At 42.9% G+C, this 27565-nt stretch overlaps 3 protein-coding genes across 19 annotated transcripts in view; 2 read left to right on the top strand and 1 right to left on the bottom strand.

Moving 5' to 3' along the window:
• LOC111973477 (receptor-type tyrosine-protein phosphatase kappa) overlaps positions 1–19395 on the top strand; it is a 163195-nt gene extending 143800 nt beyond the window's left edge. The window contains exons 15-35 of one of the 16 annotated variants that reach the window (XM_024000849.2): positions 642–677; positions 4977–5006; positions 7132–7292; positions 7686–7721; positions 9134–9145; positions 10319–10509; positions 11762–11849; positions 12073–12206; positions 12341–12358; positions 13082–13118; positions 13264–13361; positions 13543–13659; positions 13841–13995; positions 14359–14494; positions 14658–14807; positions 15085–15258; positions 16969–17100; positions 17226–17351; positions 17487–17650; positions 17862–17997; positions 18641–19395. In XM_024000849.2, the coding sequence (XP_023856617.1) occupies positions 642–677; positions 4977–5006; positions 7132–7292; positions 7686–7721; positions 9134–9145; positions 10319–10509; positions 11762–11849; positions 12073–12206; positions 12341–12358; positions 13082–13118; positions 13264–13361; positions 13543–13659; positions 13841–13995; positions 14359–14494; positions 14658–14807; positions 15085–15258; positions 16969–17100; positions 17226–17351; positions 17487–17650; positions 17862–17997; positions 18641–18694 (2185 nt within the window). In that variant the 3' untranslated portion in view covers positions 18695–19395. The remainder of the gene's footprint in view (positions 1–641; positions 678–4976; positions 5007–7131; positions 7293–7685; positions 7722–9133; positions 9146–10318; positions 10510–11761; positions 11850–12072; positions 12207–12340; positions 12359–13081; positions 13119–13263; positions 13362–13542; positions 13660–13840; positions 13996–14358; positions 14495–14657; positions 14808–15084; positions 15259–16968; positions 17101–17225; positions 17352–17486; positions 17651–17861; positions 17998–18640) is intronic. The other 15 variants (XM_024000854.2, XM_024000851.2, XM_070446492.1 and 12 more) reach the window with 15 other exon arrangements.
• Positions 19396–20286: 891 nt separating this feature from the next.
• LOC111972698 (protein THEMIS-like) lies at positions 20287–24944 on the top strand. Of its 2 annotated transcripts, XM_023999739.2 has the most exons (6): positions 20287–20613; positions 21046–21195; positions 21481–21942; positions 22479–23524; positions 23664–23805; positions 24259–24944. In XM_023999739.2, exons 1-6 carry the CDS (start codon positions 20514–20516, stop codon positions 24300–24302), a joined length of 1944 nt encoding a protein of 647 aa, XP_023855507.1. In that variant the 5' UTR covers positions 20287–20513; the 3' UTR covers positions 24303–24944. The 2 variants fall into 2 exon arrangements, with proteins under 2 accessions (XP_023855507.1, XP_070302581.1); XM_070446480.1 differs by lacking the exon at positions 24259–24944 and having other exon boundaries at positions 23664–23886.
• Positions 24744–27201, bottom strand: LOC111972699 (protein LEG1 homolog). The gene is made up of 6 exons (XM_023999740.2): positions 26883–27201; positions 26625–26708; positions 26328–26512; positions 25662–25783; positions 25204–25442; positions 24744–24944 (listed from the first exon to the last, which is right to left on the bottom strand). Exons 1-6 carry the CDS (start codon positions 27175–27177, stop codon positions 24778–24780), a joined length of 1092 nt encoding a protein of 363 aa, XP_023855508.1. The 5' UTR covers positions 27178–27201; the 3' UTR covers positions 24744–24777.
• Positions 27202–27565: the final 364 nt, after the last annotated feature.

Genomic DNA, 27565 nt, shown 5'->3' with positions numbered 1-27565 from the left:
AGGTGTCTTCTAATGAATAGGTAGTATTCAGATGTGATTTACTGTGGGTCGTTAGCACTTCACTGCAGGTTGTTCAAGGGTTTCTGCTTTTATGCTGTCATTTACAAGAAGGTGGACAGCTTTTTGTTGAGGGTTGCATTCAGGATACATACTGTAACAACGATATTGAGCTGTGCTCAGTTTCTACTAGCCTCAAGGTCAATCATTTTGTCACCTGCTTTACCTCCTCATCCCACTCAGTAATTCTGGCGCTGCTTCATTCAACTAATTCAGAACACTGTTTATTGCATGGTTATTACACAAGATTTATTTACATTTCCTGGCCTTTATTCTGTGGTGTTTGACAGTGTTGACCATCTGTGTTAAAGTCGTTAATTGGCAAACTAACAGCCCCCAGTCATCACCAATAGACAGCCACTGATGCAGAGAGTGGGTTGAGCCTATATGAACTCCTGTGCTATCTAGTATTGACTGTTAGTGGAATTGATTAAGTCCAAACTCAACATGCTTTTACTATACTTTTGTGTTAGTGTTTTCCTACTTAGACAAGTTATGGAGGAGTAGACCGTATTTTGAAAGGTTATGGGCTGATATACAATCCCAAACTTCTGTTGTTGTCTAAATGCTACTTTTCTTTTTAGTCATGGAGGCTTTACTACGAAGAATTGGTCAGTCAGGTGTGTGTTTTATTTGTTGATACAAATATGTACACAACACACACACAACACCACACCACACACACACACACCACACACACACACACACACACACACCACACACACACACACACACACACACACACACACACACAGTTGGGTCATGTTGGAGGAGGCAGGTTGCAGAGATCAGGAAGGATCTGGGGCCTTGAGAGAGTAAATTATGTCGTGCTGTAATTACTTTGTGAACCTCCTATTGATTTCGTTCAGTTTTTCAGAAAAGGTTTTGTAATGAACACTGGCCTACTGAACTGTCCCCAGCACCTGTGATGAATGCTTTGGAAAGCCCACATGTTCTATTATTCTCCAAAGAAATTGAGATTGTTTTAAAGGGAAAATATCGATTACACGCGTCTATCCCCAGTCGGAGCACATCTCTACATGCTGAACAGGTTTATCAGGAACGATATGCGCAGAGGAGCCGTTACCCTGCACACCCTCTCTCTCTCGCTCTCTCTCTCTCTCTTTCCATGACATATGGCACCATCATGTGGACATTTAACAGAATGACAGTTTTTCACCCTCCTCTTAGAAGTCAATTACCATGTAAGAATATACATATTGATATCTCACATAATTAACACAGATGATAACACCCATATAGTTCATGGGTCGTTGATGAATGATTTTTCAACTCATGTTTTTTTTCAGGTTGACCTACATAGTATCTAATCATCCAGCTTAAACAAACACATGAACATCACAATGAACTGGAATGACATTAGTGCCGATAATCCGGAGGGTACTGGAGAAGCAAATGAGGTTGATGAATGAGAGGTGTTCCTCTCATTCATACACTGAGTGTACAAAATATTAAGAACATGTTTTGCCCCCCGATTTGCCCTCAGAACAGCCTCAATTCGTTGGGGCATGGACTCTACAAAGTGTCGAAAGCGTGCCACAGGGATGCTGGTCCATGTTGACTCCAATGCTTCCCACAGTTGTGTCAAGTTGGCTGGATGTCCTTTGAACCCTGTTCAAAGGCACTTAAATCTTATGTCGCGCCCATTCACCCTCTGAATGGCACACATACACAATCCATGTCTCAATTGACTCAAGGCTTGAAAATACTTATTTAACCTGTCTCCTCCTCTTCATCTACACTGATTTGAAGTGGATTTAACAGGTGACATCAATAAGGGATCATAGCTTTCAACTGGATTCACCTGTTCAGTCTGTCATGGAACGAGCAGGTGTTCATAATGTTTTGTACACTGAGTGTACAGTGTATCTTTGTTTAAAGTGTTGGACAGTCAAGCAGTGCCTGTGACTACTGATGAGTGAGCCTTCCAAATGAATCGTAATTGGCAGAGCAGCCTCTGCGTCTCTCTAGATGTTCTTCCAATTAGGGCCTCGTTCCTAACGACCTATGCTCATTTACAGCTGTCTCCCTTCTAATTTCCCCTGCCATCCCCCTGCCATCCCCCTCTATAACCTTTCAACTTCAGAGAAATCTCATTCTGCCACACCCTCCTGCACCACAGGTCATTCCTTTAGCTTCCTTATTTATTCCCCCTTTCCCTTCCTTCTCCCCTCACTCTTTTTCTCCTCCATTTTCTTCACTGGGTGTTTAAGATTTAGTGAAGCTGGTCCAGGCTTGCTTCGTGGAGATAAGAGAAGGTCACGACCAGAGTCTTTTTTTCCCTCTGGTCGTGAGTGACAGACGTGGGTTGAGTGACAATAACAACGTTTCCTTTTCTCTGATATTATAAGAAAGTGACTTCGTCATTGCTCTTTTGATTCAAGAGTGACTTTTGAATTATGCTACAGTAAGTCTGGCATATACAAACGTCTTTGTTCAGTATTACAAACAATTGGTTTGTGTTGGTTTGGTGTTGGTGTACTTTTGTCGTGGTTGCATAGTAGTTCAATGTTTCGTAATAGATCTAGCTAATCTATTCCCTGTGGTTTAGAATTATTTTCAGAGAGATGGGAAGGGGTTCATTTCATTGAATAGTTTTCATATAAGTCATTGGCATTAATTGCAGCGCCTGCTTTTTCAGTTTTTGGATGGCTTCCTGGTTTGTAATTTCAGCCTTAAAAAGGACTGGTGTTTAGAGCAATGGGGGTACATTGAGTGCTAATGAGCCATAAACTCCTAATCCCATTGGAATGGATTAAAAGTATTGATGGTAATTGAATTCTGAAGTATGACTAATGTCCCTTTGTCCCCAAAGTAAAGAGAACGCCTGTGAAAATCAATATAAAGAGAGAAATGCATTTGTTTTGGAACTAGTTAGCTTAACCTGTTGTGGATGTCTTGAATGTACACTGAACAAAAATAAAAATGCAACATGTAAAGTGTTCGTTTCATGAGATGAATTTCAGAAAGTTTCCATACGCACATAAAGCTTATTTCTCTAAAATTTTGTGCACAAATTTGTTTACATCCCTGTTAGTTTCTCCTTTGCCAAGATAATCCATCCACCTGACAGGTGCGGCATATCAAGAAGCTGATTAAACAGCATGATCATTACACTTGATAATAAAAGGCCACTAATAAAATGTGCAGTTTTGTCACACAACACAATTCCACAGATGTCTCAAGTTTTGAGGGCGCGTGCAATTGGCATACTGACTGCAGGAATGTCCACCAGAGCTGTTGCCAGAAGCCGCCTCCAACATTGTTTTGGAGAATTTGTCAGTACGTCCAAGCGGCCTCACAAACGCAGACCACGTGTATGGCGTCGTGTGGGCGAACCGTTTGCTGATGTCAACGTTGTGAACACAGTGCCTTCAGCATGAAAATGCATGGCCCCATGCCGCAAGGATCTGTACACAATTCCTGGAAGTTGAAAATGTCCCAGTTTTTCCATGGCCTGCATCCTCACCAGATATGTCACCATCGAGCATGTTTGGGATGCTCCGAATCGACGTGTGCGACAGCGTGTTCCAGTTCCTGCCAATATCCAGCGACTTCGAACAGCGATTGAAGAGGAGTGGGGCAACATTCCACAGGCCACAATCAACAGCCTGATCAACTCTATACGAAAGTGATGTGTCACGCTGCATGAGGCAAATGGTGGTTACCAGATACTGACTGGTTTTCTGATCCACCCCCCCTACTTTAAAAATGAATTAATTAATAAGGTATCAACAGATACAAATCCATAGATTAGGGCCAAATTAATTTCAATCAGTTGGCTGATTTCCTTTTATGAACTGTAACTCAGTCAGATATTTGAAATTGTTGCATGATGCGTTTAGATTTTTGTTCAGTGTAGTTGATGGTTGCTGTTGGTGCTATAGTAAACCAGGTTTAGTTGTGAGCTAGACATCCTCTCAGTCCGTCAGATATAATGAGAAAGGTGTCTTTTTCTCACACCCAGTGAGCCTGTATTTCTGAATCTCTCTTCCTCTTGTTAGTTGCAATGACTTGATTTCTCTTCCAAGATCAGGTGACCAGTAGAGTAGAACTCAATGATATACAAAGCAATAGAAGGTAATGAAGTGGATATTGGAATCTTGTAATTGCTTTGCGCAGAAACAATCAAGGTTGAAGCCAAAACGTAAATGCCGTGGCAGGATTTGTATGCTTCTTTTGTTTTCATGTTGCTTTTCTTGAATGGTCATGTCATGTGTGAAGGGAAGTTGTGAATTGATATCTGATGATTACATTACAAACACTAGTTGCTGGGGAGATGAACACTTCTGGGCAAGACACAATTCATTGATCTAATACAATAATGAATACGTGGTTCCCTTATTGAAATAAACTTAAAGAAGATACTGCATCTTTAAAATGGTGGTCCATGACATTGCTTGTTTTCCAGGTAGCAAGAAGCTTGTTCTTTAGTTTGCTGCAATTTGTTTTGCAGCTGTGTATCTCCATTATGCTGATCAAGACATTACTTTTCATATGTAACACTGTAGCCTAAATCTAACGATGAGTCCATAACACCAACAGGCAGTCTTAAGACGGTCTGACTGTCCAAGTGAATGAGACAGTATTTTAATGCATGACATTAATGATTACACCCACAATTCCAAAATTCAACCAGAACAAAAAGATGAACTATTAACATGTTTGTAATGAAAATCATTTTCTTGCACACTATCTATCTTCAATTACACTGGAACATAAAACTGCATGAAGCTCAATTTGAAAGAATGCATGTAAAAAATGAAATTCAACATTAAGGAAGTTAATTCATAGAGATAAAATGTTGTACCTTTTTTTGTGCTTTTGTTAATCCGACTGATTCCCACTTTGCATTCACCAATATTTCTTTATCCTGCTGTCTCTGATTTGCGTACCAGGAGGAGCTACTATTCTTACTCATATTACCTGTAAGTAAACAGACAAACAACAACAAAACAGAAACAAACAAACCCCCAAAAATACAATGACTGCACTTGTCCTTGGTTAGTTATGTAGTGTTTTAAAGATGCAGTATCCTTTTTTCAAGTGAAAACGCATATCGCTCAGATGCAATTCCCATTGCCATTGACCAGCTCGAACATGCTTTCGAAACGCTCTCCAAACCAAAGTCATCATGACCCAAAAGCGGTGTTATTTGAAAAAAGAATGCTGCACTTTGTGTCCTGTGTTCAATCTGAGTGCATGTGGTTGTATGTCAATAACTCATGTATTTCATTCATCTTCTTCATCTCCTGGACCTCCTTTGTCCATTGAAAGAATATATGGGGTAATCTGTGTGCCTCTACACATGCACACTGCTCGTGTTGTATGTCTTTTATATCTCATAAGCCCTTTCCAATTGGTTGCTCTGATTGTTGGTGGCAGAGGGTTTCCTCTTTGGGCTGGTGTAGGTTCTTCTCCTGCTGTACAGTAGATAGTAGACAGCCATCTCCACACTGCGGTGCTTTCCACAAGGGCTGCAACGAGAGAGGAAAAAACTCCCCGATCTGTCGTCCTGATCTGCCGATGCGCTCACATGGTCTACCATTCGACATGCTTGCCATTTTACCCTCACCTCTGTGAGAGTGTGTTTAAGCTACACAGGCCTTGCATTTACCTTCCAACTCCTCTCATTTTTGTATTGCTCACAGTCATTTTTCATTTCACGCCAAGAAGTGACACCCAACCTCAAGTGAATTCAGGTGAATGAGCCTTTTCAGCATTTCAGAGATGATTCCCCCCGACACAGGATACATTTTTTTCTGTTTTTATTAAGGATTTTTTTCTCTCCATGAAATTGAACGATACTGTATCAGTTTCACAGTGAACATCTTATGCTGGCTTCGGATAGTCCCTTCAAGCGATTTTAGGACACCAAATTTGTTAGCGCTGGGGGACATTTTGACAATTATATCCTGTTAAGTTTGGAATAATTGAAAAACAGAAAGTTACCAATAATTACCTCAAATGTTAAACCAGTTTTTCCCAACGGGAAAGTGAGGTATCCTACAGTTTGCCTCTATCAAAGGTAATTAAAAGGCTCAAAATGGAAGCCGGATAATTTTCTCATGGCTCTTGATATAATTGACCCCATGCTGTGCTTGCCTATTTTCGATTCACTTCCAATTTATGATGGCCAGAAATTAGTATATTCTGTCTGTAATTGTCATTTTACTAGAACAGTATGAAATTATAGTATTTGGTCTCTTTCTCCTGCTGTCCCATCTGTCTCTTCTCTAGTACAAAGAGTCCCTTCAATTTCACTAGAGTGGCTCCTTAAAACCCCATCTCAGTGCTTTCATCTAACTGCAATCTGAAAACTCCAATCAGAGGACAATTTATACTGCAACACCTTTCTTCAGGGTGCTCGCAAAGTGGAATAAGGAACTAGGAATAGAACAGAGTGGGTCTGTGTTTTCATCGCAGTGCTCCTTTTTACAATTCAAATGTAGTGAAACTCGTAATTGCCCTTGAAATGGAAACCTCCCAGTCTTGTAGGCGTTCAATCGGCTTTTCTCAGTCAGGGGCCAATGAGTAAGTCCGTACACAATCGATTTGGCATATCAACCGATTTGGCATATTAATCTTGCTAATATACTGTATTAACCCAATCAACTCCTGTCCAGGTGAAATGATCAATAGATCATCAACCAATCAGGGAGTCCCCATTTCTCAGAATGTGTATGTCAGAGCCCAGACTGGGGATGACATGCAGCAACCTCTCACCTTAGCATGAAGCATCTACCTGTCCCCCTCAAAGCAGAAGTTACTCCTGCATGATTTTGATTCCTTTTGGATTTCCCCTATATGTTTCCTACATTGTACTGAATGATACTTGACCCTAATAATAGAGTATTTGTGAGGTTAGCACCTATTATTGGATGAAAAATACTTTTTTTTAAAGGCCGTATGTGGAAGCCAAACCAATGGTCTGTTGTCATGGGGATGAGCTTTTCTCTTTCATCTCTTTCCCTTTAGTCTTTCCTGTTGTGTATGAATAATCGATGGCAATGTGTTTTTGTGGTATTTTAACCTGCTCGTCCGATCCTTCAGGAAACTGGCCAAGAAGCGCAAAGACGCCATCGGGAACACTCGGCAGGAGATGACCCACATGGTGAACGCCATGGACCGCAGTTATGCTGATCAGAGCACGCTCCACGCTGAGGATCCCATGGCCGTCACCTTTATGGACTCCCACAACTTCAGCAACAGATGTAAGCATAATGGTCCTAAGACAGTTCCCTGGGGAACACCACCCTCCACTGATACATGATACATGTGAGAAAGGCTCCTGACAGTTAGGGTCTTTCCCATTGTAAGGCATTAGATTATCTAACACCAAGAAGGGTCCATGAGACAGGCTCTGAAGAGAGGTGTTAAGTTGCCCTTTAACCTTACATATTTTTACTTTAAAATGCATAATAGGAAAATCCCAAGATATGAATGAATGCCTTTAATGATTTGAACTGTTGGCACAGGATATTTTGGTCGAATTTCTTCTAATCTTATGCTCTGTTCATCTTGCCCCTGGAATTGTATCATTCAGTTGTGTGATGCAGCTTACTCAAGCCTTCTGGAATGTATTTCATACACTTTTTTCCCTACAGTGCCTAATGATCCACTTGTGCCAACGGCAGTGTTAGGTGAGGCCCTGGTGCTATATCATCTGCCTTGCCATGGCTTGTTGTGTTCCTCATGCATGTCGTTGTCACAGTCCTGTAGTCGTCCATTGTAAACCTGTAGCCGTCCATTGATTGTCTCTGTGTTGAGTCTGGTTAGTCACGTACAACTCAATCTAGCCTTGAAAATATACAGTACCACAGTCAGAATGACTAGCCTCCACATTCACTTATCCAGTAAGGGGAATAAAATAGGAATTGTTTCCAGATTTTGGATTTCCCCTGGCTGCCAGTGTAAAACAGACTTGGCCCTCAGCCATGGTAGAGTGGAGACATGGCAGTCCTCCAGTGAACCGATGAACAATCCTTCAGCATTTAGGACCCACCTATGAGCCGTTAGAGTGGAGCTAAAGGTCCAAACCACATTCAGAGACTCACAGTCACTCCTGTATGCATTACAACTGTCGGCACGCTCCAAATCCTGCTCAGGGCATTGGTTTCAGAGATGAGGAGGGAAAACGAATTCAAACACAGGTGAAGATACACGATGGCTACATTCACCTGAGTCCTTACCTGAAGATCAACGTCCTGCATGACATGACACTTTTATAGAATGAAACCAGTCATCCTGTCACTGTGTGTAAGTCGTGCAGGCTTTGTGAGCGGGTGCCATTTTAAATCACCCTCAGCCCCTCTGGGACTTGTCTCTGTCTGTGTAGAGTAAAAAAAACACATCTGACAGTTTCTTTGTAATGGAGTTCAGCGTTCACTCGGGACATCAGGATGGAGAGTGTTAGACACTCGACACGAGCAGTGTAGTCCACACTGACAGAACGAGCAAGCCACCGCGGAGGGTCTTTACAGCTCACTGAAAACCTAAGTTTGATGGGGAATTAAAATGCCCCCTCAGGCCACAGTATTTGCTGTGAAAATGTGTTATTTTAGCTCTGTGTTCTCGCTGGGCTTGGTAATAGGAAGTGAAGGGTGCAGTTCAAGCCATGACTCAGTCTAGTATGTTAGGGCCGAATTAAGTAGTGCAAATTTGCAAATGAGTAGAAATGTCAGCTTAGATAGTCTCTACACTAGAGTGCAGCAGTTCTCTTGCCAGCTTAGTGTCACTCCTCTTAGATCCCGCCCACTGCATTAGTGTGTCTGTCAGTCACCCAATAGCTTTCTAGAAAGCCGTGTGCAGATGTGTAAGAAAGTCAGTGTTGTATACGAAGTAGGTCCTTGGGTCAGTTGTCAGTCAACTGTGAATCCCTCGTCATTGTTAGGTGATCACCTCCATCACCCTCATCTTCCAGTATTGTGCTTGACGTCATGTCACTTCATCATATAGTATATGTATTATATATGTACTACAACCTCTGTGTGCTTACTGTTGATTTAGTGAAAAGCTCATGTTGTTTTCTTTTCTTGCTGCCCTAATTGTAAAGTGCCAATTACCGGTAAGTGTGTGTGGAAATTCTAAAGTGTCCCAAATTGGTTAATGAAAAGAAATTGATTACCAGATCGCAAATACTGGATCTCAATGCTGTTGTGTCGTTGATTGAGCCATGAAATGTGTGTGCAGAGTGTGGGTGACAGTAACAGTAGCCGACTTCCCCTCCGCTGACAGTAAATTGTGCAGGGTTCTTAAATCTGTAACTTAACATTCCCCTTAACCTGATATAGAGGCTGGCAGTAGCTCAGGGGCTAGCCAAGCAGAAAAGATATAGAGCTCACGGCTCAGTAGGTAATGTGATTGCCAGCAGGTCAGTCTGGGCTTTAGAGGGGTGAAAATCCTGGCTGCAGATAACCTAGGACTCAACAGCCAGCCCCACCCCCACACACACACATACACACATACACACATACACACATACACACAACCACATTCACACACGCAGACACACACACATCTCCACAGGTGAAATGGCTATGTTTCTCAGGGGTTGACATGGCTCAGATAAGACATTAAAGGGCGCATATGGTGCCTGTCAGTCCTGTGAGCCCAGTGTCTCTCCCCTGAGAGGCTCCTGCCCTCACACTGTCGTAACTGAGAGGCCCCTGCGTTTGCCTGTCTGTCTGCTGGGAAAGACAGGCACCCCTCCTCAGCTTTATCAAGCCCTGTCTTGCCCACTCACCAAGCTGACGCAACATGTCAGTTACTGCCAGGTGCCTTGTGACTTACATCCTCCTCAGAGCTTAGCTGCTTTGTGAAGGCAGGAGCCATGTTCTTTTTTGGCAAAAGAAACATAGTTTTGTAAACGTAATTCTGTAAGAGAAGAACACCCAGTCTGGTTATAATAAGGTATTAATCGTGATTTGAGCCCAGGCCAGATTAGCCAAGGACAACTCCACTCCACCATGTACTTTACATCAACGGAGGTGAGTGGACGGACTGGAGCTCCAACGTCACATAAAATTACGTTTTTTTTAGTTTTTTTTTTTATAAACGACGGATTTCAGCACCCCAAAAATAGCACGCAATTACATGAGACAATGTGCCATTGATGTGAAGTACACCGTGGAGTTTAGTTTAACTTGGCTAAGGCCAGATATGTATTCTGTGAGTGATGGTGATGATGATCCTTCACAAGCCTGTGTAATCCTCACCAGCATGTGATTTCCTTGGGCAGATGAGAACCACACTGCGGCTGCTGCTGCAGAGTCCAGTCGGCTGCTGGACGTGCCTCGGTACCACTGTGAGGGGACAGAGTCGCCCTACCAGACCGGTCAGCTGCACCCAGCCATCAGGGTGGCTGACCTGCTCCAACACATCAACCTGATGAAGACCTCCGACAGCTACGGCTTCAAGGAGGAATATGAGGTCAGACCCCCAAAGTCTACAGTACACTCATAACATTAAAAAAAATATATATATTTAATTTAATTTCACCTTTATTTAACCAGGTAGACTAGTTGAGAGCAAGTTCTGATTTACAACTGCGACCTGGCCAAGATAAAGCAAAGCAGTTCGACATATACAACAATGCTGAGTTACACATGGAATAAACCAACATACAGTCAATAATACAGTAGAAAAAGTCTATATACAGTGTGTGCAAATTAGGTAAGATAAGAGAGGTAAGGCAATAAATAGGCAATGCTGCATAACACAGATAACACAGGCCCTAAGACTCTGATCTATATGTATAACATAGCATATTTACGATGGCCCTAATGGGGCAAGTAGCTTTTAAAATGAAGCGACAGCTCACACGCATATTAGCTAAGTGTATGAGGTCGTCAGCCGTCTTACGGACAGTCTCACTATTCAAACAGTCAACCCACCTTCAAGTTCATTCAAATACAATCTGCTTCAAATCAAACATTTAACTCCATTTTTGGGAGGTTCTTCAAAGAGAAAATATCCCAACAGTGGAGAACAAGCAAAATACCCACTAAATGTCACATCCTGTTGAGGTTCTGTGTTGCTCACTGTGTTGACTTGATGGGGCAACCACAGCCCCGCAGGGTAAGAGTTTCCTGTCAGGGAGAGGTTTGCACTGCTGCAGTGGTTTAGAGATGTTCAGTTACATGCTCCGCAGCCTTCGAAAGTTCAATGAAGAAGAAAAATAAATGTTTCAGGCAAAGTAAAGTTGTCTTGTGTGAGTATTGCTCAGCGCCGATAGTCATCTCCCCATAGATTATTTCACAACTACGCTGTTGTTCATTCGACTGAATTTATGTATATGCAGCTCTAGGAAGTTTAAATGTGGTGTCCAGTTCCTGTTGTAATAATTATCTCTCAAACTTTTAGGTTTTAAACATCAAACCACATGCTGCAATGCCTCTTCAATGGACAGTTGAAGTCATTTCACTTTTTAAATTGGCCACATCAGGAAATGTGGTTCCCTTTTGTCTCAATTGTTCTCTGAGATGCACCAGGTCAGACATTGAAGCTTTGAAGTGATGGTCCTTGACATACAGTACAATCGAAAAGTCCATAGAAAACTGCCCTTTGATTATATTGCGGTGCCTTAACCACAGTCTAGTCTAGACAGTAGTGTTGTACACTCTATCGAAATGTGTTTTCTTATCAGCCTCACTCACTCGGTTCCATTCTGTTTGGTATGCAGAGTTTTTTTGAAGGCCAGTCCGCTTCCTGGGACGTGGCAAAGAAAGACACTAACAGAACCAAGAACCGCTATGGAAACATCATTGCATGTAAGTCTTGTATTTAACTTCAAAAAAAGTTCCTAGATGTTGATGCCTCCTTTTGCCTAGTGTGTTTTTAGGAATGAGCTCATTTAAATATGGCTAATCGCAACATCGGTTATCATGTACCTAGCTGTCTTTTAATCCCGAGAAATATAGAAGAATCATCTTGATTTGACTTCCTGTTAATGAAACGCAACTAGTCATCCTGCTAACCCATGTTGTATTGCAGACGATCATTCTAGGGTGATCCTGCAACCAATGGAAGACGACCCTTCCTCTGACTACATCAACGCCAACTACATTGACGTAAGTGGCGCAGCCTCCTCCATTGGCGAACGTGTGCGACACAACCGTCCTTCTCTCGTATGTGAGGCCTTCTACGCATGTCTTTGTCAACAATATGAATACAGCTTTTATTTCCCTCCTTCAGTCAAAGTGCTTGTACTCACTGACATTGTTGTGCTTTCTTTCACTCTTGCCTATGATTTGGGCTGTAGATATGGCTGTACAGGGATGTAAGTATCACTGTAGGGGACCTCACCACACCTCATGTTTCCCACTCTCCCTCCTCCCTTGTTTCACCTCTGGTTACCTCTAATAACATCTGCATGGCAGCTGTACGAGATGTTAGACCTCCTTTCGTCTCCCCCCTTTTTGATTTGATCCCACCATGCTGTTGTTCATCCGCTTCTCTCATTTCACATGTCCTCATGCCCGGCGTGTACATCCCTGATCCGTGTGCTAGTGTTCTCGATAGGAATATATACAAGATGGTGGCCACCATTTGTTTTCCTTTGTTGCCTCCCCGCCTGTGCCTGTACCCAGCCAGATCCAATCTGATGGGGATCATTTAGGGTGTTAAACCTGCCGACTCTATGAAGCAACTTGCTAATAAGTAGCCAACTACAATAATGTATTATTCCTACGAAGAATTCGCTAATGTGAAATTCTTGGCAATAAAACACACCAGGGTTGAGCTTTACAGAGAATAAACGTCCGTTTAATTGACAGATACTCAAAGCACAAGTAGGAAACGTGCTCTTATTGTAATTCATGCACGAGAACAGCTCTGTGCATATTAGTGCATAAAGCCATTGACTCTCATGACGATATATCACATGCCCACCTAGCTGGGGTCGAGGCACGGTATGCTGTGTAGTAGTCTGCTGTTGTTGCAACACCAAAATAAAAGTCTTAACCGAATGATCTTAACATATTGTGTGTGTTGCACTTTTCAGGGTTACCAGAGGCCAAGTCACTACATTGCAACCCAAGGTAAGACAAAGTTCTGCCTTAACCTCTAAAGAAGATTTGATGCTCATATTGTATTTTCAGCATTGAGCAATTGATCTTATAAAGAGTTATCAGATTGTATTGTATTTAGTTCAGAGATTGATTGATCGATTGTTGTCCTCTCCAGGGCCTGTCCATGAGACAGTCTATGATTTCTGGAGGATGGTCTGGCAAGAGCAGTCTGCCTGTATCGTCATGGTCACCAACCTAGTGGAAGTTGGACGGGTAGGTCATAATATCATATTGCTGTCAGACCCCAAACCACAGGAGGCCAATGTAGGCGTCGGATCAGTCTTCAGATATTGATCTGGCATACTGTATATCTGGGCACCTATTGTGTGCAAGTATGTGTAGTATTTAAAGACGTCTTTTGTTTTAAATGAATGAAATGCTTATTTTCTTGTAGGTGAAGTGTTACAAGTACTGGCCCGATGATGCTGAGGTCTATGGTGATTTCAAAGTGACATTTGTGGAGGTGGAGCCCCTTGCTGAATATGTGGTCAGAACGTTCACCTTGGAGAGGGTGAGTCAGTCATATTCAACAGTTTGGTCAATAACAGCTAAAGGGGCAATCTGGGATTCACCGCTTTGTTATTGCTTGAATCCAAGATTGCCCCTTAAAATCAACACACGTTGCAAATGTGGAAGTCATACTGAACCCAGACCAGTTGTTACCTAATAACCTGTATGCTCTCTGTCATCAGAGAGGCTTTAACGAGCTGCGGGAGGTGAAGCAGTTTCATTTCACCGGCTGGCCTGACCACGGAGTGCCCTACCACGCTACAGGCCTCCTCTCCTTCATCCGCCGGGTCAAAATGTCCAACCCCCCCAGCGCTGGGCCCATCGTGGTGCACTGCAGGTAAGCCCCTAACGCGACACTTCCTCTACGCCAGACCGCCTGAGAAAACAGGTGCATCCGATTTACTTTTCTTTGATCTCTCATGCGACACTGTCATATGACTACGAAATGAGTGCACCTGAACTAACTAGCACGCTTCAATGTCAGCCACTGCTAAGCTAGCTAAGATATCGCCGTGGCCCCTTGGCAGGATGTGGTTGTTGTGGATTTTGATGCACACACTTGTAAATGTAATCTCGTGCACAAGGTATCACATTGTTGTGTGTACTGCACAACGGCTGGGTATGTAGGCCGTTGCAGAGCGGTGCTACGCAGCCCCGTGCTCACCTCCCTGTCCTCTCGCTGCCCTCTCACCTTGGTCAGCGCCGGAGCCGGACGCACAGGTTGCTACATCGTCATCGACATCATGCTGGACATGGCGGAGAGGGAGGGCGTGGTGGACATCTACAACTGCGTGAAGGCCCTGCGCTCCAGACGCATCAACATGGTACAGACTGAGGTGACTACTAGATCCACCCCCCACCGCCACACACCTCGCCAATTAACATTAACACCATTCGCCATTGCTGTCCGTCTGTTCATTTCATGCTACTGTATGCATGGACTGTCTGGAGACGCAGTGCCTTCCCCTTGCTGAGTGTGTGTCTGTGGTCCGGCCACAGGAGCAGTACATCTTTATCCATGACGCCATCCTAGAGGCCTGTCTGTGTGGCGAGACGGCCATCCCCGCCTGCGAGTACAAAGCAGCTCACTACGACATGATCAGGATAGACTCACAGAGCAACTCCTCACACCTCAAAGACGAGTTCCAGGTACTGGAAGCCTTTCTGAAGCCCTTTCATATTTACGGTGGCACGATCCGTGTTTCAGTCCTCAGTCTTTTATAGCCTGACGTTAATCATGTGTCGTACAACACTAAAAGACAACAATAAAAATATGGAAATAGATCATGGGTGCATCTCAATGGCACTTTATTCCCTTTGAGTGCACTACTTGGAATAGGGTGCCATTTGAGATGCATCCAATGTCTTCTAACAAACGATGTTCCCTGTCATTTTTGGGGTTTCATGTTATTTGTGTTGTTTGCAGACCCTGAACTCGGTGACCCCTCAGCCGCAGCCAGAGGACTGCAGCATCGCCCTGCTCCCCAGGAACCACGAGAAGAACCGCTTCATGGACATGCTGCCTCCAGACCGCTGTCTGCCCTTTCTGATCACCATCGACGGGGAGAGCAGCAACTACATCAACGCTGCCCTTATGGATGTAAGTGTCCTCTCCCCTCGTGCACACGTAAACACACACACACACAGTATACACATGCACGTACGCACGCAAACACATATGCAAGCACGCACAAATACACAGACATACACACTCCCTCGGCTTTACTAAGTGCACTGGACGTTATCTGAATGTGTAGTAGAGACAGAAAGCTAGAGACAAATCCAGGTGTATACTTCTGTTTTGTGTACTCTTTTGGAAAATGTAGAAGGACTGATATTCATTGTATTTTTAACATGTGCTCAACAGTTTCTGTTCTTTTTGGACAATCCTTCAATTATTTTCTCATAGTGCAAGTAGTGATGTCGATGAAAATATCAAATAAAAATTAGCTCAAATTAATTGAATTTTTTGGAGAAAGTTTTGGTCATCTATCTTTTCAACAATGTAATTTGTTGACATTATTATTCAAGATGGCTATTGATGTGGTCCTAAATTACACTTGAGCTTTTAAACATTTTGGGTTTTCAAATAAAACAAAAGTCCCCCAAAAAGTTTGACCCGTTTGATAAAAGGGCGAGGTAAGTGAAACAAGTGCAGTGTATAACCACATGTTATTTTATTATTAATTCTACCAATAATTCAGCTGGTAACTTCTACTACAGTATCCACATAATACAACAAAATGCCTCACTATTTGACCTCTTGGATCAGGATTCTTTAAGTTTGATATCAGGATCTGTGCCAGAAAGTGAATCCATCTCCTGGGAGTCATCTTGTCATAGCTGTGTAATTGAGAAAAGGGTCAGCTGTAGCCTTTTTTTTGCAATATATTGCATATGGCAAAGAGAATGTGGTTGGTGACCATACTAAACATGACCCTGCTCTTTTTCTTCTGTATTGTACAGTGTATTTTATACAAAGAGGTTGAATTAAAATCCTCTTCTCAGTCCTTGCTAGAATTCCAATGGACCCTGAAACAGAACTCTCAAAAGAGACTCTTGCTAAATACTCTGAATGAGACAAACCGCGATGAATAAATAATAAACTATGTATTTACATGGATCCTCGGAGATGACATAGATCCTGGGGGTATTGACATAGATCCTGGGGGTATTGACATATATCCTGGGAGTATTGACATAGATCCTGGGAGTATTGACATAGATCCTGGGAGTATTGACATAGATCCTGGGGGTATTGACATAGATCCTGGGGGTATTGACATAGATCCTGGGGGTATTGACATAGATCCTGGGAGTATTGACATAGATCCTGGGAGATGGTATTTCATGTGCACAGAGAAGCAGAACTTTGCCAGATGATGATCTTTTTTATTTGGAGGGTAATGTTAAATCACTTCCTCGTACGCTTCACAAACTTTTGGACTTTTTCTAACCAAGCCGTCAGAAGAATACCAGGTAATTTCTGAACTTTTCACTTCTGAATATTTAAATGCTTCTAACTATACTGGATTTGTTTCATGGCTTAATTGAGGTGTATGTCAGCAGAGCTTCATTTAATGTATATACTATTGCTAGAAGCATGCCCACCACATGGATTGCCCTGGTTTAAAAAAAAACACTTGTCATTCAAACATCAGAAATGTCTCCACATTCCTTGCATGTTCATATATGCACACATTGTTCATTCTGAGAGGGATCATATCTTCAGTATGTGTTCTCTGTAAATGTCTGCAGACTCAGTGCTATGAGATGTTACATGGTTCCTTGTTGACTTCCTCCACCACAGAGCTACAGACAGCCAGCAGCCTTCATCGTGACCCAGCACCCTCTGCCCAACACGGTCAAAGACTTCTGGAGGCTGGTGTACGACTATGGCTGCACGTCCCTGGTCATGCTCAATGAGATTGACCTAGCGCAGGTAATGCCTGACCACTTCCCCCTCCTGCATTCACTGCTGTGGACCCTGATTCCAAATCGCATTATTGTGCATTGAGTGAAGGTAGGCTACACGTCATTGCTAAGGTTGTTGTTGTTGTCAATCAGGGCTGTCCTCAGTATTGGCCTGAAGAYGGGATGCTTCGCTACGGTCCTGTCCAAGTTGAATGTATGTCCTGCTCCATGGATTGTGACGTCATCAGCCGTCTCTTCAGAATATGTAACCTCACCAGAGTAAGTGCTCCACTATCTTGTTGTTTTTAGTCGCTGCCATCGAGGTTGATGGTTTGATTGTTATAATGTTATGACGTTCAGAGTCGGAGCCAAAATGGCTGCCGTTGATAATGTATGTGTCTGTGTTCCGCACAGCCTCAGGAGGGCTACCTGATGGTGAGGCAGTTCCAGTACCTGGGCTGGGCCGCCCACAGAGAAGTGCCAGCGTCCAAGCGCTCCTTCCTTAAGCTCATACTGCAGGTGGACAAGTGGCAGGAGGAGTGTGAGGAGGGAGAGGGACGCACCATCATCCACTGCCTGTGAGTGTACACACAAACACACACACCCTCCACCACCACTACCGCCACTACCACCCACACACAAACACCTCCTACATGTATACAAATAAAAATCCCATCATCTCTCCTATCTGCACCCACCGCTTGTATTTGCCAAGTTTGGCAGTTGTGTAGAATAGCATTAGTCACCCAACCAACCTCCCGTTACCACCCTTGTGTTCCTGTGCTGTAGGAACGGAGGCGGCCGCAGTGGCATGTTCTGTGCTATCAGCATCGTGTGTGAGATGATCAAGAGGCAGAATGTGGTGGACGTGTTCCACGCCGTCAAGAGCCTGAGGAACAGCAAGCCCAACATGGTGGACAGCCCGGTAAGACAGGCCAGCAGCTGACTCCAGCTCAGTCAAACTGAGTTTCCCCAACAGACGCATCTCTGACTAATATAGTGCCAGTATATTAGCATAGGCCTACGCCACCTCTCATTTCTGGTGATATTCACTTCTGATATTTTCTGGAGAAATTTGGAACCAAGCCAGCCAATAATATGAAGGTATTAGAGAACAGATAGGAACACCTCATGTTAGATTTGTTTTGCAGATGGTTTGGGAACAAATCATAACCAGGTGATATTGACAAAAAATATAGAACAATGATAATGTTATGGACCACGGACAAATGAACAAAAGAGTCTGTCGAGATTATGAAATAAACTGTTGTGGGTAAACATGAGAGACACCTTGCCACATCCTTTACAGGAAGATGTAAAGGATGCCTATGCATATGTCTGCAGCCCTGTGTCAAAGTCACCTGTTAGCTCCTCAATTCACTGCCAGAGAATAGTTAGAAATAACATATGTTTACGTTCAGAATTGAATATGCCATTCAGTAGTGATTAATCTTGTTATCACCATGTTATTAGTGTATTGTTCATCGTGTACGGTTCTACTGTAGCATTGTGTTTATCGTGTTTTAGCACCACAACGGTTCACACATGATGTGTTTTCATCTGAACAGGAGCAGTATCGTTTCTGCTACGACCTTGCTCTGGAGTTCCTCGAGACATCTTAGCCAAGAAGACGGGACGAAACAGAACTCCAGAACCTGGTAGCCATTCCAACACTACAGATCCTTTGGAGGTGGGCATCGTTGACTAAGCCTATACAGACTGCTATAGATGGTTTTTGGATTTCTTTTGAAAACTCTTTAATGTTTCTAATTGTACTGGGAGTATGATGTGAGTGGTTTGTAAATGTCTCCATTGTACTTCGCCGTGTTCAGTGCCAGAGAGACAAGTGTCGGCCACTAGGCCACATTTGCTTCAATGTCTTTCGCAGATTTAGTTATTTTTTACGTGCAGCCATTGTAAAAAAATAAAATAAAATGGGAAACACTAATGCCAAGGTGTTGCATGCTAAAAACGTTTTTTTATTTTTATTTTTTATATTAGCAGCATTATTGTCAACGAACAATATATATCTATATATAGAAGTCAATCACAAATGTGAAAGAAAAAATTACAGCTCTCTATAAGTGCTGACATGTGACATTGGCTTGGTAATGTTTGTATCGTGGACTGATGGCTGACTCATTTTGTTTTTATTTTGTAGCAAATCTTAATCATAAGCCAAAGACTTATGTAAATATGTCTATATGGATAAAGCACATTGTTTGTATCTATCGTTTACTTACATTCCTTTTTGAAGGCTAAAAACAATCATCTTCATTCCATGTTTACCTATGCCTTTAAACTGTAAACATTTAATGTCGTTTTTTTAAAGTATTAAGGTACATTTCAGTAGTAGTATCTTATTTTCAATGTTTTCTTATCTTCTGTGTGATGTTACAGTGGTTAATTTGTGTAAAACATGCTTGTGAATTCTACCAATGCAGATAGAATATCAGAAGGGCAAGTGACAACCATGAAAGAGTTCTATTTTTTTTCTGATGATCTCCTAACCTGTATTGGTATTTTGGAAAAACAAAAGGAACATGGTAGAGAAATAAAATTAATTATAATCAGTATTAGATACAGCTTGTTAAGATGTAAGCCAACACAGCAGAGGCATGTGTTGGGGCAGCCATACTGATTTGGGACATGAGTGGACCTCCTGGAGAAAAGGAAACAAGTCATTATCGTGTGGAGTTTAGTCATGTTTCATATATATTTTGTTTTTGTCTGTAATTGTTGGCTTATTGGCTGTAATAAAAAWTTTAAATATTTGAATAAAATGTAATTGTGTAAGACATCATTAGTATCATCACAGGGGAGTATGTTTGGTTTAGTCATATGTATCATACATTGGCCCACAACTGTTCAGAAACTATGCACCTAATGATTATTTTAATCTGGTCACTAGATATTAGATAAAAACAGATATTTTTGTCTGGAGACGTGCTGTTTTTTTGTTGTTTTTTTTGGTCAGTTCACCTTTAATCCAGTGCTTGCAGAAAGAAGTGCAAGTCACTAAAGACTTACAATTGGCATTTTTCTGATTTTATGTTAATCATTGTTACTGTGACTAACTTATTGTTGGTCTGTGGCATTGTTCTCAGGCTGGATTCCCACTGATACAACCTAGCTACTTAGTGAGTTGTGGTTAGTTAGCTGTCTCTGGTTTCCGGAGGCAGAGTGAGGGCTCCTGTAACCTCTGCTGTTGCACTAGTGACTCATACGAGGATGCTTTTTCTTTCTGTGTCACTGATTCGCGTTGTTCACTGTGCCTGACTATGCTATAGAAAGACAGCCTTAATACTTAATACTAGCCCTGGCACACAGGTTACTTGGCCTTAACACACCTCTGGTCAACTTTTTGCTGACCCATGGAGAAGGTGGCGTCTCCTCTCTAGGTTTCCTTCGGTATACTTGTCCGTGTCACCCAGAGATCAAATGAAAAGGATGGCTATGACACTGGATAAGTTCACCCGCTCGGTGGATGCCAAGTCTCTCCCTAGAGTATTGCAGATGCAATCTGGATATTATTTCCAAGGTAAGACCGAAGACATCATTAGCCCTAACTTTACTCACTGGACTGGCATTTTGGAATAAAAAATTATGTAATGTGAATACAAATTAAGATTAACGGCTCACAGTGTATGAAGTATTTTAACATACAAATGATATAAACATAAGGTATTTCATGTTACAAAATTCAACATAAAACTGTTGACGAGATTATTATTGGGGCAAATTGTGTGCTAACACTTTGTGCTAACTTTCATGAATAAGCCTTTATAAATGCTTATAAATGTGTATACATTAATTATTAATGCTTATTCATGATAGTTATTAAATGTTACTGCCCTTTACTTATTTTCTGACTTACTTGGATCCATTACTCCACAAGGAGAATAGACTGTCGACTGTTCTTAGATCCATTCAGTGCCACTACACTAGATCCATTGAAATGACTTTCTACCAGGTTCTGGGTATGAGCTGTATGGAAGAGAGGGGAGTTTCTCCTGCGGAGAGCTCCTGAAGGTCATTGGGATCAGTGTTACCAGACTCATAGTGGAGCTTCAGTCTGAGGGATCCAAATCCATAACAGTCGATCTATCGCTTGAATACCCAGGTGGGCCCGAAACATCCAAACTGTACCTTGAATATGAAATCTATTTTTTTTTAGGTCAAATGTGTACCTTTATAAAGCATTCTAATGTAGATTGATATATTCTGATTTTAATTTCTTAATAAATGGCTTAATTATTGGGCTTTACCATGTATTGCCGTTTACAGTATACATGTCAATGTCCAAACCTCTCTCTCGGGTTAGAAAGGGACCTTATCAACATGTGGTTTTGTGCATTGTACCAATAAATATAATTTAATATATTGCTTTGCCTGCCTGTATTGTCAGGCCTTTTCAGGATCGTGACCGACAAGAGGCCATACACCAGTATACAGGAGATTGTTGACTCAGTGCGTATCAGCCCTGAGTGCCTGGGCCAACCAGAGTTCTACTGCCCTGAGAAGCTACAGCTTCCTGAGGGGACCATCCAGGCAGAGGAGAGCTTCAGACTCACTGCTCTTAGGACAGAGCACGGAGACAGCCATGTTGTCTGTGAGGTCACGCGGAAAGACTCCAAGCACATCTTCACTGTGAAGCTCTCACACACTGGGGAGTTCTATGAGTGTGCCGACGACCAGTTCTACACCCTCGGGGAGCTGGTGGAGTGGAAAATGTGCAAAGGAAGGAAAAGGACAGTGACTTGGGCCAAGTCTTTGCCGTCAAAGGAGAAGTGCGGGTCTGAGTTGCCAGAGGACTACAGTGGAGAGTTGGTTCTCACACCTGTCTATGAGCTTCAGACGGTATCCAAGTGTGAGTCTCAAACGGACCATTCATATTCTCACTTTACATCAAAGTTATGTGGAATGAAAAAGGCTTTAATTGCCTGATTTAAAAAAAAGTCACAAAATGTATTTCATGTTTTAATTGCATTTTTCTCATCTCAATGTTAGTTTTCAAGTTAAAGGGAACACACTGCAATATTGACAACTAATGTTCATGAAAGCTACACTGGTCTTAGGTTGTTTCAGAAGCACAGACACAAAAGTAGTCAAAGTTTTGATGTGTAGTCATCATGATGTTCAGGCAATCACGATGCATTGCTACTTTTTAGAAAAAGCACAACAGAAAACTTTAGTCAAAGCTGCAGTTCAACGGATTTACTAATGTCAAACCTTTGGCGATCAATTCAATGACTTACATCATATGTATATATACTGCATTATGTATATATATTTTTGGAAAAACATTTGAATCAGGAATCTTGTTGAAACATTTCTTACAGAAAAGTAGCCTATCATAGCTTGTGCTTGCATACTAAACAAAAATAATACATTTTTTGTTCACAGTTGGGAAGAATGTTGTTTTCATCCCGTCCACCCTGGATGTTGAGGTTTTGGACGTTACAGAGGAGTGTGACAGTGCCTGTTTCATGCAGCCTCTGTCCTTCCGTGATGTCTTTGCCAAGCCCAGCGAGTTCTTCCCCTTCAAAGCAGAAGTCATCGAGCCACCATCACAAGTTCAGGAGGAATTGGGTTTCCTGAAATCCTCTAAGCAGGTCATTGTCCACAGTGCCTACCAGGCGAAGAGAATCCTAGCATCTGAGATTCGCAGCGAGGCCCAGAGACGCTTCCTCATCCCAGTGTCTTACAATGGCAGGTTCAAGCGCAGGCCCCGGACATTTCCCACAGCGTATGATCTGGAGGTGGCCAAGAGTAACATGGAGCAGCTGCACGTAGTGGCCACCAGGGCCTTTGAGACCCACTACGAGGGGCTGTCCTCGGTGCTGGTGGGAGACCAGTACCTGGTACACAAGATGGAGACAAGCGAGGTGATCTACGGAGACAAGAGGAAGACGGTGGAGGCCCTGGCCTGTGAGAAGATGGTGGGGAAGAAGTACGAGGCCGTGTTGATCCCCATGTGTCTGGACGGGGGTTTTGTGGAGGTGGTCCACGACAAGAAGCAGTACATGCTCTCAGACATCTGCCACAGGTTCGCCCTGCCCTTCAACGTCAAGGTGTCCAGGAGGGACCTCTCAGTGAAGGAGGACCTCTTGGCTGGGGCCACGGGGCTGCAGTTGGAGGAGGAGATCACTGACCCTTACCTTATTGTTTCCACCCTTGACCTGGCGCAGTGTTGGGAGGTGCCTGTCAACCGCACCAACATGGCCTTGCAGCTTCTGGAGCGGTGGAATGGCCCAAAGCTGACCCAGGGCGAGGCCGTTCGCTCAGCTGTAGAGGAGATAGGAGAGGACTGCTACTTCACCCTGAGGAGGTATGTCAATGCCAGCGTGCTGCCTCCCCCTCGACCACCCAAGAGACCCCAAAAGCACTCAGAAGATACAGTGAAACTGCCGCCTCCCAGGCCGAAGAAGCCAGATCCCCCCTCTCCAAAGGTGAGTCGATCATCCATTGTATTTTATGCCTTAATAAACAATAACAACAACAATAGCTATCAGATGTATTTTAACAAAAAGTTATATTCAATCGATTACAGTACTAATTCTTTGTGTGGTCTGTGTTATTATATTGAAGAGCCCACATACAGCCAATACAGCCAAACCAGCAGTGCCTACCTCTAGAGCATCTAGCTGTGCAGAACAGAACACCCCTCCACCAAGAAATGAAACGTCCAAAACAAGTGTGGTCACAGTGCCTGATTCAGGCCCACAAAAAGGTGTGTCTATGTTTCTATATTCTATCAGAATACTTTTGTTGAATATTCAACATGCTTGAAGGATAGTGGTAAGCAAAATTGCAGCAGACTCATTTTGCTACTTAACTTAATTGTCAGCTGTCAATATAAATACATTCTAGATTTTGGAAAGCAACCGATAACTAATATTATATACTGGGTGGTTCGAGCCCTGAATGCTGATTGGCTAACAGCCATGGCATATCAGACCGTATACTGTACCATAGGTATGACCCAAAAAATAATTTTTACTGTCTAATTACATTGATAACCAGTTTATAATAGCAATAAGGCACGTCGTGCCTAAGAACAGCCCTTATCCATGGTATATTAGCCATATACCACACCTCCTCTGGTCTTATTGCTTAATCAATCTCTATGTCAAAAGCTTGACTTTGATTCTCATGCCTTGTTGTGTTTGTGTTCTCTCCTCAGCCACCGGTGAAGAAAACAGTCCTCAGCACAAGACAATTAAATAGGATGATGATGGCACTAATGATTATGAATACATTGATGAGGATGAACTTGCCAGCGTCAGGAGAAAATTGAATGACCAAAGTATTCACAGCAAGAGAAAAACAATAAACACATATGCCATGCAGACTGTGAAACAGGTTTAGGAAATAAGAGAATCAATGGATATCTTTAGGATGGAATAGAATCAATGGATATGATGAATATCTGATACATATCCAAGCTTAAAGTTTGAGTGTGAAGATCAATGAACATTTTGGCATGTGAGATATAATATTCAAATTTCAAGCAACATTTATTTATCTTTGTTATTATGCACTTTATACTGAGCCACTCTTCCATGTAAATGTATTATTATAGTCATACAATAAATACATTGTTTGTACATTAATCAACAAGGTCTTTTGTCTACCGTGGAAAAGGAATAATGGCAAACACAGGAAGTGTAAATGAGCACAGTGTGAGTTTTATTCATTGGACTTATGTGCTGAAGCCTGAGCAGCTGCGGGTCATCTCTGTCAGAATGGAGACGAAGGTGGAAACAGCGAATTTAGGGTCCAGGATCAGATTCTGTAGGAGCTCCCGGCCCTTCTCCCGAGCCTTGTCAGAGCACATGGCTGAGCGCCACATCTTAACCGGAGAGCCCACTGTCACAAGGTGAACAACAACTGGTTAAGAAAATGTGATCAAGTAACCTGATGCAACTGAATTGGTACTGTAGATCTAACAATTTCAATACACTTCATACATGTCACCACTAGAGGGAGACTATAGACTTCATTTTATCACTGACTGGTGTCTATCATCTCAATTTCACTCTGAAATGTTCCTCTACTCTTCATACAAAGAATAATAGAATATATCTTTTAACATCCATCTTGGGGGACTAAAAGTAAAAGTACTCACAAAGAATCGTGTTCATCCTGGCCATCCAGCCAAAGATATAGAGGTTGTGGTTCTCCTCTGTGCTTAGGTCAGCTATGTTAGGAGCGCTATCCCCCTCCTGAAGCACCCTGCTGGGCAGAGGTCTCATGAAAAGCACAGAGTTATTCAGGCTGGACTGGAAGTACGCAGCTGCCACGTAATCTGCAGCGTTCATCCAGCTTTTGGCGAATGCAACCTCTGGGCTGGAATAGTAGCTCATCCTGTAACAAAGATCAAAGGTGTGATTACAAGTACTAAATTGGGACTCAAAAGATTGAATCAATAATCTTTTTAATAAATAATAATCAATAATTAAGGTAAAAGCTGATTGAAGGACAGAGTCCTATATTTAATTGAAACTCAACATTGTGTCAGAGTACCAGAGTACCAAAAACGAAGACAAATGGGTGTGACCTGTATCACTTAATGTTTCTACTCACTTTGCCTTGCAGCTGGATGAGGCAGTATTCAAAGAGAGCGTTTCACCTGCCCAAAAGGCACCTAGAATCTGGTCCCTTTTCTCAAAGTCAGAAATCTCAGATGCGCTAACATCTTTCAGGGTCTAGGATGGAAAGGTAGCATATTATAAACCAAGAACAGCAAATAATTCTATGCATTCACCAATGGGTCACATATGAACAGTGACTTAAGGGCTCGATTCAATCAGATCCACTTGGCGGTGCAGCTATCAGAGCCACAAGTGGCTCCTCGTTATACTTAAAGCGGACATTGCTATTTACAAGTTTGAACACTGGAATGTGAGACCTAATCTACACCTCGATTAGGGTGATAGAAGTCATTATTTAGTTGAATGATTGTTCAATTTAAGCGTAATTGTTTCTATACGGCCGTCACCTTCGCGTTCTGAAAGCGAGTTGGACGGGTGTGGCTTCACGATCACAAGAGCAGCTGCTCACCGATCTGACGGCTCCAACATAGTTCCACTTCTGACAACTGCCAAAACATCCACTACACGGGTGTCTGCTATCGACGATTGATCTGATTGAGTCTAGGACTCACTCAACTAAAATAACAAACCGGTTTTATCTCCTAGGGCAAGAAGGAACATGCTTCCCATGGGGAAGGAGGTTCATTGAATAGCTTACCTGGAAGAATTCTTCCCATTTGGCCATGAGGTCTGGGTTCTTAGCAGAGCAGTCTGTGTAAGAGGTGCAGTAGTCTTCAGCTGCCTCAGCTGGTGCCTGTACCTGGACCTGAATGAGACCATCTCCAATCAGGCCTTTCTGCACAGCAGCCAGGAACGGGATCACTGAGAGGTAGTAGTTCACACCTGGGGAGGGAGAGAAGGAGCGAGAGAGAGAGAGAGTTTACTAATGGTCTGTTATTGAAGTGTAGGGCTACACATATGGCCTGCGTGGTTGAATATGTGTCACAGTGCTTACATGCCCACCAGCTATTAGTGGAAATACACATGGGATCTCCTTCCTGTCCACATATTGTATCGCCAGTGGGGTCAACCAACCGCCCTACGGGAACAGAAGCGCATTCAGTCACATCACTTTCCCCATGAAATCCTTTGATAAACCATCTGATCGAGACAACTGAGAAACGTAGTCAACATTATTGTGTATTACAGTTATCACAAAAACAATGTGCATATATTCAACTCCCCAAAGCTACTTAATGAAGGGCCGACATACCTGACCTGAGTTTCCAGGCCAGCTGCAGAGGCAGGCCCCACAACGGGCTGGCACTGTCATTGGTTCCCATGGAGGCCATATACTTGTCAGTGGAGCCCACCAGTATCCTATACAGACTCATCCTCTGCAGGGCATTCCAGGGGTTGATTGTGACTACATTGTCCGCCTGAGGCAGGTCCGACAGCTGGCTGGGTGCCTGGTCCCAGAGGATGGGGAGGCCATTTTCAGTGAGCACTGCTGCGTTGGCCCACAGGGCAACTAGCTGAAGCAGGGAGAGGGTCCAGACACACTGCATACTGGCTACACCTGGATAAGTAACAGTTCCCCCTTTTTGTACTGGAGTGGTCAGTGCACTTTGGCCTCACAACATCGCATGATAGAGAAGGGGGGTCGGGGGTAAATCCACTGTAAACAGTACTTATCGTGGCGTTTTTTTGTCCACTCAGCACTTTTGAAGAGCCATTGGACAAAGGTCAGAGAAACAACCAAAACAGTTATGTCAGCCCTCAGCAAACATGATCTATAGGGAAGGCAAAGGCTTCAGGCATTGATCAGTGATTTCATCATTCGAAAAGAGCATGTCTATTCTCCCCTGTGATTCCTGTTTGTTTATGCTTATCTATGTTTACTTTACAATGTTTTCCTGAGTCAAACTCTGTCCTGCATGTGGGCTTGGGGTTCCC

This window comes from Salvelinus sp. IW2-2015, linkage group LG14, assembly GCF_002910315.2.
Source record: "Salvelinus sp. IW2-2015 linkage group LG14, ASM291031v2, whole genome shotgun sequence".
In the NCBI taxonomy this organism is placed as follows: Eukaryota; Metazoa; Chordata; class Actinopteri; order Salmoniformes; family Salmonidae; genus Salvelinus; species Salvelinus sp. IW2-2015.
Note: the sequence above shows the minus strand (reverse complement) of the source record. Positions and strands in the feature narration are given on the sequence as shown.